Source organism: Diceros bicornis, chromosome 17 (genome assembly GCF_020826845.1).
Source record: "Diceros bicornis minor isolate mBicDic1 chromosome 17, mDicBic1.mat.cur, whole genome shotgun sequence".
In the NCBI taxonomy this organism is placed as follows: Eukaryota; Metazoa; Chordata; class Mammalia; order Perissodactyla; family Rhinocerotidae; genus Diceros; species Diceros bicornis.
Window position 1 is genome coordinate 55106109 of NC_080756.1, and position 12951 is coordinate 55119059.

At 43.4% G+C, this 12951-nt stretch overlaps 1 protein-coding gene and 1 non-coding gene across 9 annotated transcripts in view; both read left to right on the plus strand.

The window, feature by feature from the left end:
• CHD4 (chromodomain helicase DNA binding protein 4) overlaps positions 1 to 12951 on the plus strand; it is a 28341-nt gene that overhangs the window by 11668 nt on the left and 3722 nt on the right. For 6 of the 8 annotated variants that reach the window (XM_058558938.1, XM_058558939.1, XM_058558944.1 and 3 more), the window contains 19 exons: positions 64 to 237; positions 594 to 735; positions 829 to 960; positions 1072 to 1189; positions 2641 to 2765; positions 3116 to 3353; positions 3757 to 3932; positions 6531 to 6711; positions 6796 to 6882; positions 6972 to 7060; positions 7162 to 7295; positions 7640 to 7784; positions 7899 to 8064; positions 8328 to 8425; positions 8535 to 8664; positions 8920 to 8991; positions 9318 to 9455; positions 9712 to 9820; positions 9932 to 10064. In XM_058558938.1, the coding sequence (XP_058414921.1) occupies positions 64 to 237; positions 594 to 735; positions 829 to 960; positions 1072 to 1189; positions 2641 to 2765; positions 3116 to 3353; positions 3757 to 3932; positions 6531 to 6711; positions 6796 to 6882; positions 6972 to 7060; positions 7162 to 7295; positions 7640 to 7784; positions 7899 to 8064; positions 8328 to 8425; positions 8535 to 8664; positions 8920 to 8991; positions 9318 to 9455; positions 9712 to 9820; positions 9932 to 10064 (2587 nt within the window). Of the gene's footprint in view, positions 1 to 63; positions 238 to 593; positions 736 to 828; positions 961 to 1071; positions 1190 to 2640; positions 2766 to 3115; positions 3354 to 3756; positions 3933 to 6530; positions 6883 to 6971; positions 7061 to 7161; positions 7296 to 7639; positions 7785 to 7898; positions 8065 to 8327; positions 8426 to 8534; positions 8665 to 8919; positions 8992 to 9317; positions 9456 to 9711; positions 9821 to 9931; positions 10065 to 12951 lie in introns of all 8 variants that reach the window. The other 2 variants (XM_058558940.1, XM_058558937.1) reach the window with 2 other exon arrangements.
• Positions 8104 to 8243, plus strand: LOC131416596 (small Cajal body-specific RNA 11). The gene has a single exon (XR_009222615.1). It is a non-coding gene; the product is annotated as a small Cajal body-specific RNA 11 (non-coding RNA).

Below are 12951 nucleotides of genomic sequence, written 5' to 3' on the forward strand. Positions count from 1 at the left end.
CATTTCCTATATCACTTTTCTTTCTTTCTTTCTCCACCAACTTTTTCCTTTCTCTTTCTGAAGCAATTTGGAAGGCTTCTTGGAAGAGTTTGCTGACATTGCCAAAGAGGACCAGATTAAAAAACTGCATGATATGCTAGGGCCTCACATGTTGCGGCGGCTCAAAGCTGACGTGTTCAAGAATATGCCATCCAAGACAGAGCTGATTGTGCGTGTGGAGCTGAGCCCTATGCAGAAGTGAGTCGGAAGGGGTAGAAGCATTGACTTCATTTTGCAAATGTAGTTAGACGTCTGCCAGTCTGCAGTGTTTCTTATTCCTCCGCACACTCCGATTCAAGGCATCTGGTGATGGAAGCAAGCAACGCCTAAAGAAAAACCTGATGCTGGGTAGCTAGGGCCCTTAGTCTTATTTAGTTACATACCTTACCTTATTTAAAATCATGATGGTGGTGGTGCTGGTACTGGTGCTTCTTGTTAGGTTTCCTTAGTCTCAAAGTGAGATATGTTGGAAGGAAGATCTCAGACCTTGGGACTGCATTATAAGTCACGTAAAAGCTCTTGAGTCTGACTTATCTTTCTATCTTGCCATGTAGGAAATACTACAAGTACATCCTTACTCGAAATTTTGAAGCGCTCAATGCTAGAGGTGGTGGCAACCAGGTCTCTCTGCTAAATGTGGTGATGGACCTTAAGAAGTGCTGCAACCACCCGTATCTCTTCCCTGTGGCTGCAATGGTATGTTGTGCCACCTCTTGTTCCTCCCTGGGTTGGAACTGCTCCATTTGGGCTTTCTTTCAATATTTTTTTCTTATTTACTTCTTTCCTTAGGAAGCCCCTAAGATGCCTAACGGCATGTATGATGGCAGTGCCCTAATCAGAGCATCTGGGAAATTATTGCTGCTACAGAAGATGCTCAAGAACCTTAAGGAGGGTGGGCATCGTGTACTCATCTTCTCCCAGGTATTATGTGGGCTGGGCCGGGAGCTTTAGGGATCAGCAGTAGACAACCCTCAGTAATGTGAGGAAAGGGATTATTATCTGACTCATAATTAAACTGTGCTCCTTTTCCAGATGACCAAGATGCTGGACCTGTTAGAGGATTTCTTGGAACATGAAGGTTATAAATATGAACGTATTGACGGTGGAATCACTGGGAACATGCGTCAAGAGGCCATTGACCGCTTCAATGGTAAGAGGGAAGGAGTGGCTTCAATCCAGGCATCCTCATTCACTCTTGTCTCTGGACCGATCACTTGTTCTTCTTTTTTTTTTGTGAGGAAGATCAGCCCTGAGCTAACATCCATGCTAATCCTCCTCTTTTTGCTGAGGAAGACCGGCTCTGAGCTAACATCTATTGCCAATCCTCCTCCTTTTTTTTGTCCCCCCAAAGACCCAGGAGATAGTTGTATGTCATAGCTGCACATCCTTCCAGTTGCTGTATGTGGGATGCGGCCTCAGCATGGCCGGAGAAGCGGTGCGTCGGTGCGCGCCCGGGATCCAAACCCGGGCCACCGGTAGCGGAGCGCGCGCACTTAACTGCTACGCCACGGGGCCGGCCCGATCACTTGTTCTTCTCATGCACTTGCTTTTCTGTATGGTTCTTTTGGGTCTTTGTCAATTGATGTGGAAGAGTAAAGCTTTTGAATATCTTGACTGGAAGAATGTATTGGACTATTCCTAGGAGATTTTTTTTCCTTTGGAGTCTTTGCTCTGTCTGCTAGAAAGAAGAGCATTTTATTTAACCCTCCTCATTGTATCTTGAGGCCCAGAGAGGGAACTAGAGTTATCCAAGCTCAAATTGCAAGTTAGTGGCAGACTTGTCTCAGTAGCCACTACTACTTTTTTTTTTTCACTTTTTATTTTAAAATAATTTTGGACTTAAAAGTTGCAAAAAATAATACAGAAAGTTCATATATACCATTCACCCAGCTTCTCTTGAATAATAACAACTTATATAACCATAGTACAACTGTCAAAACCAGGAAATTAACACTGGTGTCCTACTGCTGATTAAACTACAGACCTTAATTGAATGTTACCAGTTTTCTTCCTAATGTCCTTTTTCTGTTTCAGGATCCAATCCTAGATTCACATTGCATTTAGTTTTGTCTCTTCCTATCTGTGACAGTTCTTCATTCTTTCCTTTTCTTTCATGACATTGAAACTTTTGACGATCACTGGTCAGTTATTTTGTCGAATGTCTTTGAGTTTGTCTGATGTTTTCTCATGATTAGATTTGAGGGTAGGCATTTTGGACAAGAATACCATAGAAGCGATCCTGTGTCCTTTTCAGTGCATCATACCAGGAGGGGACATGATGTTGATATTGTCCCATTACTGGTGATGTTAAAACCTTGATCACTTGGTTCAGGTGGTATCTGCTGAGTTTTTCCACTGTAAAGTTACTCTTTTTCCCATTGTAGTTGATAAATATCTTGAGGGAGATATTTAAGGCTGTGGTAATATCCTGTTTCTCCTTCAGTTTTCACGCTGATTTCCGTATCCATCAGTGGACCTTACTTACAACAATTATTACTGTGGTGTTTGCCTAATGAGGTTTTATATTTCTGACATCCCTTTTACATTGATTAATTGGAATTTAGGAGATGCTTCTAATGGTATTTTTGGTTCCTTTTTTAGCACCAGGTGCTCAACAGTTCTGCTTCTTGCTTTCCACTCGAGCTGGGGGCCTTGGAATCAATCTGGCCACTGCTGACACAGTTATTATCTATGACTCTGACTGGAACCCCCATAATGACATCCAGGTGAGCAGAGGTAGCAGCCTTGGTGTACAGTAACTTACTGGAAGTGCACAGTGTTCTCTGTGAGAACTCCACCATCTGAAATTAGTTGTTTCGTGGGGAAACAATGGATTCTTTTTAAGTCTTTTACCTTATTGTAAGCCAGAGAGTTTGGGTTAGCTATGGTCCTGTTTTGGGTAACGTGATAGAGGGTGGTGTCTGGGCCAGGGGTGCAAAAGGAAGTTTTGTATGAAGGCAAGTTGCACGTCCTGCCTTGCGCTGGATTTGTCTTATTACGTGGAAGTCAAGGCAAGAGTGAAAGCAGGAAAATATGGTTACTTCAATTTCTGGCTTCGTTTTGTGCCCAACTCCAGGCCTTCAGCAGAGCTCACCGTATTGGGCAAAATAAGAAGGTGATGATCTATCGGTTTGTGACCCGTGCGTCAGTGGAGGAGCGCATCACACAGGTGGCAAAGAAGAAGATGATGCTGACGCATCTAGTGGTTCGGCCTGGGCTGGGCTCCAAGACTGGATCCATGTCCAAACAGGAGCTTGATGACATCCTCAAGTTTGGCACTGAGGAGCTATTCAAGGATGAAGCCACAGATGGAGGTAAGCTAGTCAGAAACATGTTTTGGGGGCTGGCCTGGTGGCGTAGCGGTTAAGTGCACGTGCTCCGCTGCTGGCGGCCCGGGGTTCGGATCCTGGGCGCGCACTGATGCACTGCTTGTCAAGCCATGCTGTGGCAGTGTCCCATATAAAGTGGAGGAAGATGGGCAGAGATGTTAGCCCAGGGCCACTCTTCCTCGGCAAAAAGAGGAGGATTGGCATGGATGTTAGCTCAGGGCTGATCTTCCTCACACAAAAAAAAGAAAGTTGTTTCGGTGTGGGGCTTGGCCTCTCTAAAGGGTATTTTTGAATCCTGAGACTTGGACCTAGGGTCCTCTGGGGCTTCCTTTTTCCACTGCAGCTGCTGAAGCTGACTTTGGGGCTGTGGATCCCTGATTCTTTGTAGGAGGAGACAACAAAGAGGGAGAAGATAGCAGTGTTATCCACTATGATGATAAGGCCATTGAAAGACTGCTGGACCGTAACCAGGATGAGACTGAAGATACAGAATTGCAGGGCATGAATGAATATTTGAGCTCATTCAAAGTGGCCCAGTATGTGGTGCGGGAAGAAGAAATGGGGGTAAGTATGAGTCCAACGCAATGTTGTGCTTGGTGATTAGTCTGAAAATTGGAACTGAGACCAAGATGGTATTTGAGACAGGAGGAACACATTTGTAGGCAAATTAGTAAGTACATTGATGAATTGATATACCTCTTCCCTTGAGAATAAAGACTGTAACGTGGCCAATCACATTCTCTTCTTTGCTGTGGCTATCAGGAAACTCACAGCCAAATTTCTCACTCAAAACAGTTATATTAGCTCTTTATTGGAATCTCATTTCATTAACCCTACAAATAAACTTTTGATTGCTATCTCGAGTCTCTTTGGAGAAAAAGCAGGAGGTAATAACATACATACCTAGATAGCCTATCTCCTGTGCTTTTTAAGCATTAGAATTGTTTCTTCCCGTTTTCTTTTCCCTTCTTTTTCTTGGTCTTTTAGTGAAAAACGAATACTAAAATAGTGGTAAATGTGTGGCTTTGGTAATAATTTTTTTCCCCCAAATGATAAAGTAGGGTATAAAATGAAAAAAAAAAAATTGCGTTCTCTTCTAGTCCCATTTAAACCATTCAGCTTGGGGTTCTTTGAATTAGCATAAGTTTCTGGTGGTCTTTGCCATCTTTTCTCATCCTTCCAACTCAGAACCATCCCTCTTGCTGTGTTTTTCTGATACATACCTCTTATCTTTTTTGAAGGTGCTGCTACTAACCTCAGTTATGTGTCACTGTGGTTGAAAAGTCTGACAGGTCTTTAGACCAGTAGTATTCAATCAAAACTGCCATCGTGTATAGTGCTCCATGTTCTGTCAGGGCAGTGACTGCATATAGAAGTGACTGACTGGGGCAGCGTATGCTAAGTGGTTGGGAAGGGAGGGGTGGTACTCTCCTTCCTGTTGATAACCTCTGCTCATTACTACACAGGTATTCAAGTGACCCTCTTATTAGTGGCTGCAGTTGCTGTTTATAATATTTATAAATTTTATTTTTTGAATGAATAGTAATTTACATGATTTAAAATTCAAAAGATGGAAAGGTATCTTTTCCACCCCTGTCTGGCTACCTAGTTCCCTCCCTGGGGATAACTGATATTTTCAGTTTCTTGTATCTTGCTTTTTTTTTTTTTTTTTTTTTTTTTTTTTTTGCTGGGGAAGATTTGTCCTGAGCTAACATCCATTGCCAATCTTCCTCTTTTTGCTTGAGGAAGATTCGCCGTGAGCTAACATTCGTGCCAGTCTTCATCTATTTTGTATGTGGGTCGCCACCACAGCGTGGCCACCAACAAGTGGTGTAGGTCCACACCTCGGAACTGAACCCAGGCCATCAAAGTGGAACATGCCGAACTTAACCACTAGGCCACGGGACCGGCCCCTCTTGTATCTCTCTAAAAGTATTTTATGTGCCTACAGATTATATATATATCCATCCATACATACACACAGATATATATACACAAACACCTTTTTGCTTTTCCTTTTAAACACAAAAGTAGTTTCTTATATGTAATGTTCTCTACCTTGCTTTTGTCTGCTTAATAAATCTTGAAGATACAGTCTAAATCAGTACATAAAGAGCTCCCTCACCTTTTTTTTCCTGCATAATATGTCCTTGTTTAGAAGTATTACTTTATTTTTAAAAATTGAGGCATAATTTACATACAACATATTAGTTTCAGGTGTATAATATAATGATTCAATATTTGTATATATTGCGAAATGATCAGTACAACTACATATGCATCACCATACACAGTTACAAAATTCTTTTTTCTTGTGATGAGAACTTTTAAGTTCTACTTGCAGCAATTTTCAAATATGCAATACGTTATCATTAACTATAGTCACCATGTTGTACATCACATTCCCAGGACTTATTTATTATTTAATTGGAAGTTTGTACCTTTTGACCCCCACCCTTCACCCATTTTGCCCACCCCCACCCCCCATAATTTATTTAATTAGTTCCATCATGAGAGACATTTAGATTGTTTCTAGCATTATGCTGTTAGCAGTAATTTACTACTAATATAAGGGATTTGGAATCAGTGGCCTGAAATGTCTGAAAAAAACATATAAGACTTTCAGAGGATCATAAATATTATTGGGATATAGGAGAATATATGTATATATACACACACACACATATATAATTTTTTCTTTTTGGCACACAGCTGGTAAACTTTTAGGCAGTTTAGGAAGATCAGAAGGGCTTATGGCCCTTCTACGTTATCTCTTATGAAACTCTTGCAGTATTTCAGAAGCTTCTCCATTCTGCTTTGCTAAGGCTCTAACCTCTCTTTTCTACATTTTATGTCTCCTGACTGTATCTGTATCAGTAAAAGGGTTAGAAGAAAGTATGCTGTCTCTTCCTCTTTGTCTTGTGGTAATAGCTCCATCCCGTGGTTTTCTTTAGTTCTGTTGACTGCTGATCTATACATAATTATGAGGAGCCATGTCTTGTCAATTAAATTTCTTTTAAGTTCTTAGGTCCAAGCAGGCACACCAAGTATTTCAGAGTCCAGTCATGAAAAGGAGCTAGCAGAATGGGAACTGTGAGGACCAGGGGTAGCTGGTGGTGCTGACTTCAGCACCCCTGAGTCCTGGCCCTCCCTCTGTCCCAGGAGGAAGAAGAGGTAGAACGGGAAATCATAAAACAAGAAGAAAGTGTGGATCCTGACTACTGGGAGAAATTGCTGCGGCACCATTATGAGCAGCAGCAAGAAGATCTGGCCCGAAATCTGGGCAAAGGAAAAAGAATCCGTAAACAGGTCAACTACAATGATGGCTCCCAGGAGGACCGAGGTGTGTGTGGCCGGCCCCGCCCCCCACCCATGGGCCGTTCCACTAGAGCAGTGGGCCCCGCTCATCTGCCCTCTCTCCCTCCAGATTGGCAGGACGACCAGTCCGACAACCAGTCCGATTATTCAGTGGCCTCAGAGGAAGGTGATGAAGACTTTGATGAACGTTCAGAAGGTGAGGGCTATGCCTTTCTGCTGGTTGTTATAATACTGCTTTGTCTAGTACCCTACAAGTGTCACTCACACATCTTTTTCTTCTTGCAGCTCCCCGCAGGCCCAGTCGTAAGGGCTTGCGGAATGATAAAGATAAGCCATTGCCTCCTCTGTTGGCCCGTGTTGGTGGGAATATTGAAGTAAGTGCCATACAATTCTAAGGAGGGGTGGGGGAGAGCTAGTATTGGGTCTTTGGTGGAGTAAGACCTGCTCCCTCTCACCGAGTTCCTTCTCCTCCTAGGTACTTGGTTTTAATGCTCGTCAGCGAAAAGCCTTTCTTAATGCAATTATGCGATATGGGATGCCACCTCAGGATGCTTTTACCACCCAGTGGCTTGTGAGAGATCTGCGAGGCAAATCAGAGAAAGAGTTCAAGTAAGTTGAGAGCGGGAATGACTGACATAGAGCAAGTGCTTCTAATCTCTGATCAGTCTCAAGTACTAGTCCGGGCTGTGCAGGGAAATTCGCTGTTTCCTCTGCTGAATTTGGGAGGTGAAACTGTTAGTAATAGGGTTCTTTGTGTTCCCTAGCTTCTCTGGAAGAGAGCCTGGAGCATGGTATGGGGTTTGGAGACCAGCCTGCCGTGTGATGGTGGGCTTTACCTCAAGATGGAACCATACTTGTTGTCTGGGATAATGCCTAACTGGGGGTTGGAAAGAATCTGATCTAGGAGCTGGCATGATTGCTGTTTAACTCATTTCTCTACTTCTTTACTGTAGGGCTTACGTCTCTCTTTTTATGCGGCATTTATGTGAGCCGGGAGCAGATGGGGCTGAGACTTTTGCTGATGGTGTCCCCAGAGAAGGCCTGTCTCGCCAGCATGTTCTTACTAGGATTGGTGTCATGTCCTTGATTCGCAAGAAGGTGAACCTTGAGCCTCTCTCTATTGTTCAAGGTTTCTAGGGGAAACTGAAGGGCCAACAGGAAAGGAGCCCGGAGCTAGAATTGGGTCTTGAACTTCTTGTCTTGTTGTTATAGGTTCAGGAGTTCGAACATGTTAATGGGCGCTGGAGCATGCCTGAACTTGCTGAAGTAGAGGAAAACAAAAAAATGTCCCAGCCCGGCTCACCTTCCCCAAAGACTCCTACACCCTCCACTCCAGGGGACACACAACCCAATACTCCTGCACCTGCTCCACCTGCTGGTAAGTCTGCCTGTACTGTCATTTTCTGTCCCTTTCTTCTTGTCCTGGCCTATGCTTTTTCTGCTCCCCTGTGCGCAGTTCTAACAGTGGAGTCTGGCAGGACACACAGCAATCTCCCTCTCAGTTTAGGAGGGCTGTCCTAAGAATAGGGCTGGCTCTTAAAGGCACGAGAGGACAATTTAAAATGAGATAAACTGAGAAGGCATGACCTTTTCTCTGATCTAGGACTTTCTTCTTAATTAATTCTCTTTTGTTGGTTGCAGAGGATGGGATAAAAATAGAGGAAAATAGCCTCAAAGAAGAAGAGAGTGCAGAAGGAGAAAAGGAGGTTAAATCTGTTGCCTCTGAGGCCACCGTTGAGGTAAGAGATGGGGGCGACTGGATGCCATACCAAAGGCAGATGAATAAGCCCACTCTCCCTTTTGGGTGCTGGCCTATCTGCTTTAACTTTTGTTTTTTTTTCTTGAAAGTGTACACAGCCCCCTGCCCCTGCCTCAGAGGATGAAAAGGTCCTTATTGAACCTCCTGAGGGAGAAGAGAAAGTGGAAAAGGCTGAGGTGAAGGAGAGAACAGAAGAACCTATGGAGACAGAACCCAAAGGTATCCACATTTTCAAGCACTACAGATCCCTGTGTGAACCGCAGTCACTCTTGAACTTCAGCCAGGCTGTAGAGATGTGACACGCTGAAGAATCCTGCACCCTTGACTTTCAATTGTGGAGTTTTTCCCTCCCTTAAGATATCTTTTATGACTTTAATCATAGAGATTGAGGTTTAGGACTGTTCCAGTTGGATATAGTGTGGAACAGAGGAGACCATTCTTTAGATACAGTCTCAGTGCCATTTGTTCCCCCAGGTGTTGCTGACGTGGAAAAGGTGGAGGAGAAATCAGCAATAGATCTGACCCCCATTGTGGTAGAGGACAAAGGTGAGTGTTTGGAGAAGCTGATTGTGGCTTACAAGGACTTTAAAACTAGAAGCAAGGACTTTATCTTCAGGACACCCGACCACCCCTCCAACCCCCAGCCTCCCCATCCGCACCCGTATAGTCATTTTATCCCAAGTTAAAAGACTCCTCTGTCCTCACATTTAGTTGTCCATGGGCCAGGGGCACCTTTTTCTGGGTTTGAGAAACACCTGTGTGGAGAAAGGGTGGAGGTGGATGGATATGTTGTAGCATACAGTGCTATGGGTACAGGCCAAGGTGCTGGGCTTCTGTCTAGAGCTGACATTTTTCTTCTGCATGTCCTGCAGAAGAGAAGAAAGAAGAAGAAGAGAAAAAAGAGGTGATGCTTCAGAATGGAGAGACTCCCAAGGACCTGAATGATGAGAAGCAGAAGAAAAATATTAAACAGCGTTTCATGTTCAACATTGCAGATGGTGGTTTTACTGGTAAGAAAATGAGGGCCCACTGGGGTTAGAAGGATCTGAGGTGAAATTAGGGTTTTTGTCAGAAGCCTGGGTATAGAGACTTTACCTCTACTAGACGAGGGAATGCCAGGCTGATTGCATAATCCTCTTGGTTCCGTATTAGAAAGCCAGAGGCATACTACTAAGATGGTATCTGGGGAACAGGAGTAAATAGCTTTTTGAATTCTCAACAGATGTTTGTCTTTTTCTCCCCAATCTTCCCCAAATTCCTCCTCAGAGTTGCACTCCCTTTGGCAGAATGAGGAGCGGGCAGCCACAGTCACCAAGAAGACTTATGAGATCTGGCATCGACGGCATGACTACTGGCTGTTGGCTGGCATCATAAAGTATCCTTTGCCTAAGTCTGGGCTGAGGTTCTTGGAGCAGGTTTCTGAAGGTCCCACAGTTTGAGGTTCTTACTTTCCTTGTTTTGTTTTTCCTGAGCACTTTTCCAATAGCCATGGCTATGCCCGGTGGCAGGACATCCAGAATGACCCACGCTATGCCATCCTCAATGAGCCTTTCAAGGGTGAAATGAACCGTGGCAATTTCTTAGAGATCAAGAATAAGTTTCTAGCCCGAAGGTTCAAGGTGAGCAGGATGGGGAGGAATACAGCATTGAAGTGACAGCCTCTAAAGTGCAGAAGGGACTGCAAAGGAGGGAGTCTGTTCACTTAGCTGTTCTCCTGTGTACTTTACTTTTGTATGCTGTGAAAGGCTTTCCTCCCAAGTATCTTACATATTAGAGATCAAAACATACAGACTTGAAAATTAACCAGCTGTTCAAGGGCTGAAGATGACTGTGCCTAACGAATGACACAGACTAGTGCAGTGGCTGTGTTGGGGGAACACTGTAGGCTGGAGTGTTAGGAAAGATACAGAGGTGGGACTGAATTGGATCTCTGAGGAGGGAGGGCTGTCAGTGGGCTGGTGGTACTTTTTTGTGGGTCCGAGAGTACCTGTGTGCATAAGGGGTGGAGTGGATGCACAAAGGGGAGGCAAAGGTAGAGCTCCATTTTCAGAATCACCAGGGCTGATCAACAAGCCCAGGACTGAAAGGAATCTCACTCAGGAGTTCAGCAAATCTGTATCAAGGCCACCTTGTGTGCAAACCATCAAAATGGGATACCATGAAGATAAGACACATGGCTCTTAAGCTGAGTATAATTGGGAGAATAAGAAATGTACACTAATGAACCTTCAATCATTAGGTGCCAAGCAATGAGTGGCATAGGGACACAAAGAAAATAAGGCATGGTGCCTGTTCTCAAGGAGCTTTCAATTTAAAGTAGAGGCACGTGTGTGACCAAATGAATGCCATTCTGCGTATTGGGAGGAAGACTACTGAATCCATAGAAAGTTCTCCCGAGGGAATTTGGGGAGCAGGGAGAGAGCTAACAGATGGCTGCATGGAGAATATGGCATTGGAATTAAGTTTTAATAAAGGCAATAGAGATTGTTGGATAGAAACAGAAGGCTGTTTGAACCAAAGGGATTAGGTTGGGCAAAGAGATAGAGGCAGCAGAGCTTAGGCTGTTTGGAAATAGCAAATAGCGCAGGTGGGCTGTAAAAAATACTTGTGTTATGGTGGGAGGTAGGCTGGAGAGAAGGAAGGGCTAGAGGTCAGTAGGTGGGTTTTGGTACCGGATAAGAGAGTTTGGACTTTACCCTGTAGTTAGTGGGCAGCCATTGAAGGTTTCTGAAGTGTTTTGATATGACCAAGGGAAATGGAAACAGAACATTCATGAGATTATAGAACTATTGTATAGTCATGAGGTAGTAAAGACTGGGCTGTGATGCTGGTTGCAGAAAATGAAAAGGATAAGATAAAGGAAACAGAACACCAAAGAATTTACAGGATTTACTGATTTATTGTAGGGGTCAGGAAACCTTTTCTATTAAAGGGCTAGATAGTAACTCTTTCAGGCTTTGTGGGACATACGGTCTCTGTTGCAAATAGTCAACTCTGTCGTAGTGTGAAAGCAGCCATAGGTACAAATAAGCATGAATGTGTTGCAATAAAACTTTATTTATTGACACTAAAATTTGAACTTCATATAATTGTTATGAAGTGTCACAAACTTCTTATTTTGACTTTTTTTCAACCATTTAAAATTGTAAAAAGCCATTCTTAGCTCTTGGGCCGTACAAAGCAGGCAGCAGGCTGGATTTATTTGGTCCACAGGCCATAGTTTGCAGACTTCTAACTTAGTGGATTTGAGATACAAAGGATTGAGACTCCAAAAATAACTGAAATGTTGAGCCTGAGTCACTGAGCAAGTTAAATTATCATTGGCAGATCAGGGAAATGAGGAGAGGGAGCAGTTTGTACAAAAGAATAAGTTCAATTTTAGCCAAATCATTGGGTGTTTCTCACGAGTAAATACTCTCCCACTACCCCCACCACCATAAACAAGTGGGATCAAAGAGTGATCCACCATACACGAGTGGGATCAGAACAGTCAGTGCTTGAGATGCAGGTCTGAAAAGCATCAAATCATTTGCATAGTGGTGCTGGTTGATGCAAGGAGTGGAGAAATTTCTTGGCAGAATGCTTTGAAAGAACAGCAGCAAGCCAAGGGCTGATCCTGGAGAAAGCTTATAGTTTGGGGCAGGAGGAGAGAGTTGGTGAAGGAGACAGGGTATGTAGATTGAAAGTAGATGCGTGGTCTGTTTGGGGATAAATTAGTAGGCCCTGATGGAGCCAGGTCTTGTGGAAGAAACAGTGACAACCATTATTCTCATTCTGTCCTTTTTTTCCTGACCTCAATGGATTTATTCTCTTTAAGAACCAGTTGATACTTGAGCAAATTAAGTCTCATAACTTATGAATCAACATTCTGTCCCTTGGAATATATTTCAGAGAACCTTTACACAGCTCCATCAGGGGACGTGCAAGAGTGTTCGTTGCAGTGTGATTTTTGGTGGTGGGACCTGGAGGCAACCTAGATGTTTGACATTGGGAGTGTGGATAGGTAAAATGTGGATTCACATCATGGAGCATTAAGCAACAGTTAGAAGCAACACAATACATGTGCTATAACAACATAAATGGACCTTCTAAAAACATGTAGTGGGGAAAGGAAAAAAAAGCATTTTTTATGTATAGAACATCATTCTATAAATTAGAAATGTGCACATGAAATAATACTCAGTCTTCAAAAACACCCACAAAAAGACACAGCATATTAGAAGGTATGCCTGTTGAGGAAGGAAAGGAATGGGAGTAAGACAGGAAGACAAAAGAAAAGAAACAAAAATAATTTTAGAGTAAAACAACTCAAATGCTACAACATGGTAGGTGTATCCATAGGATGGACTATGATGCAACCATTAAAAATAATCTTTTATAAAAAGCAGTTAGTAATAAAGGAAGATTCAGGCCAGCCCCAGTGCCCTAGTGGTTAAGTTTGGGGTGCTCCGCTTCAGTGGCCCAGGTTTGGTTCCTGGGCGCGGACCTATACCACTCGTCAGTGGC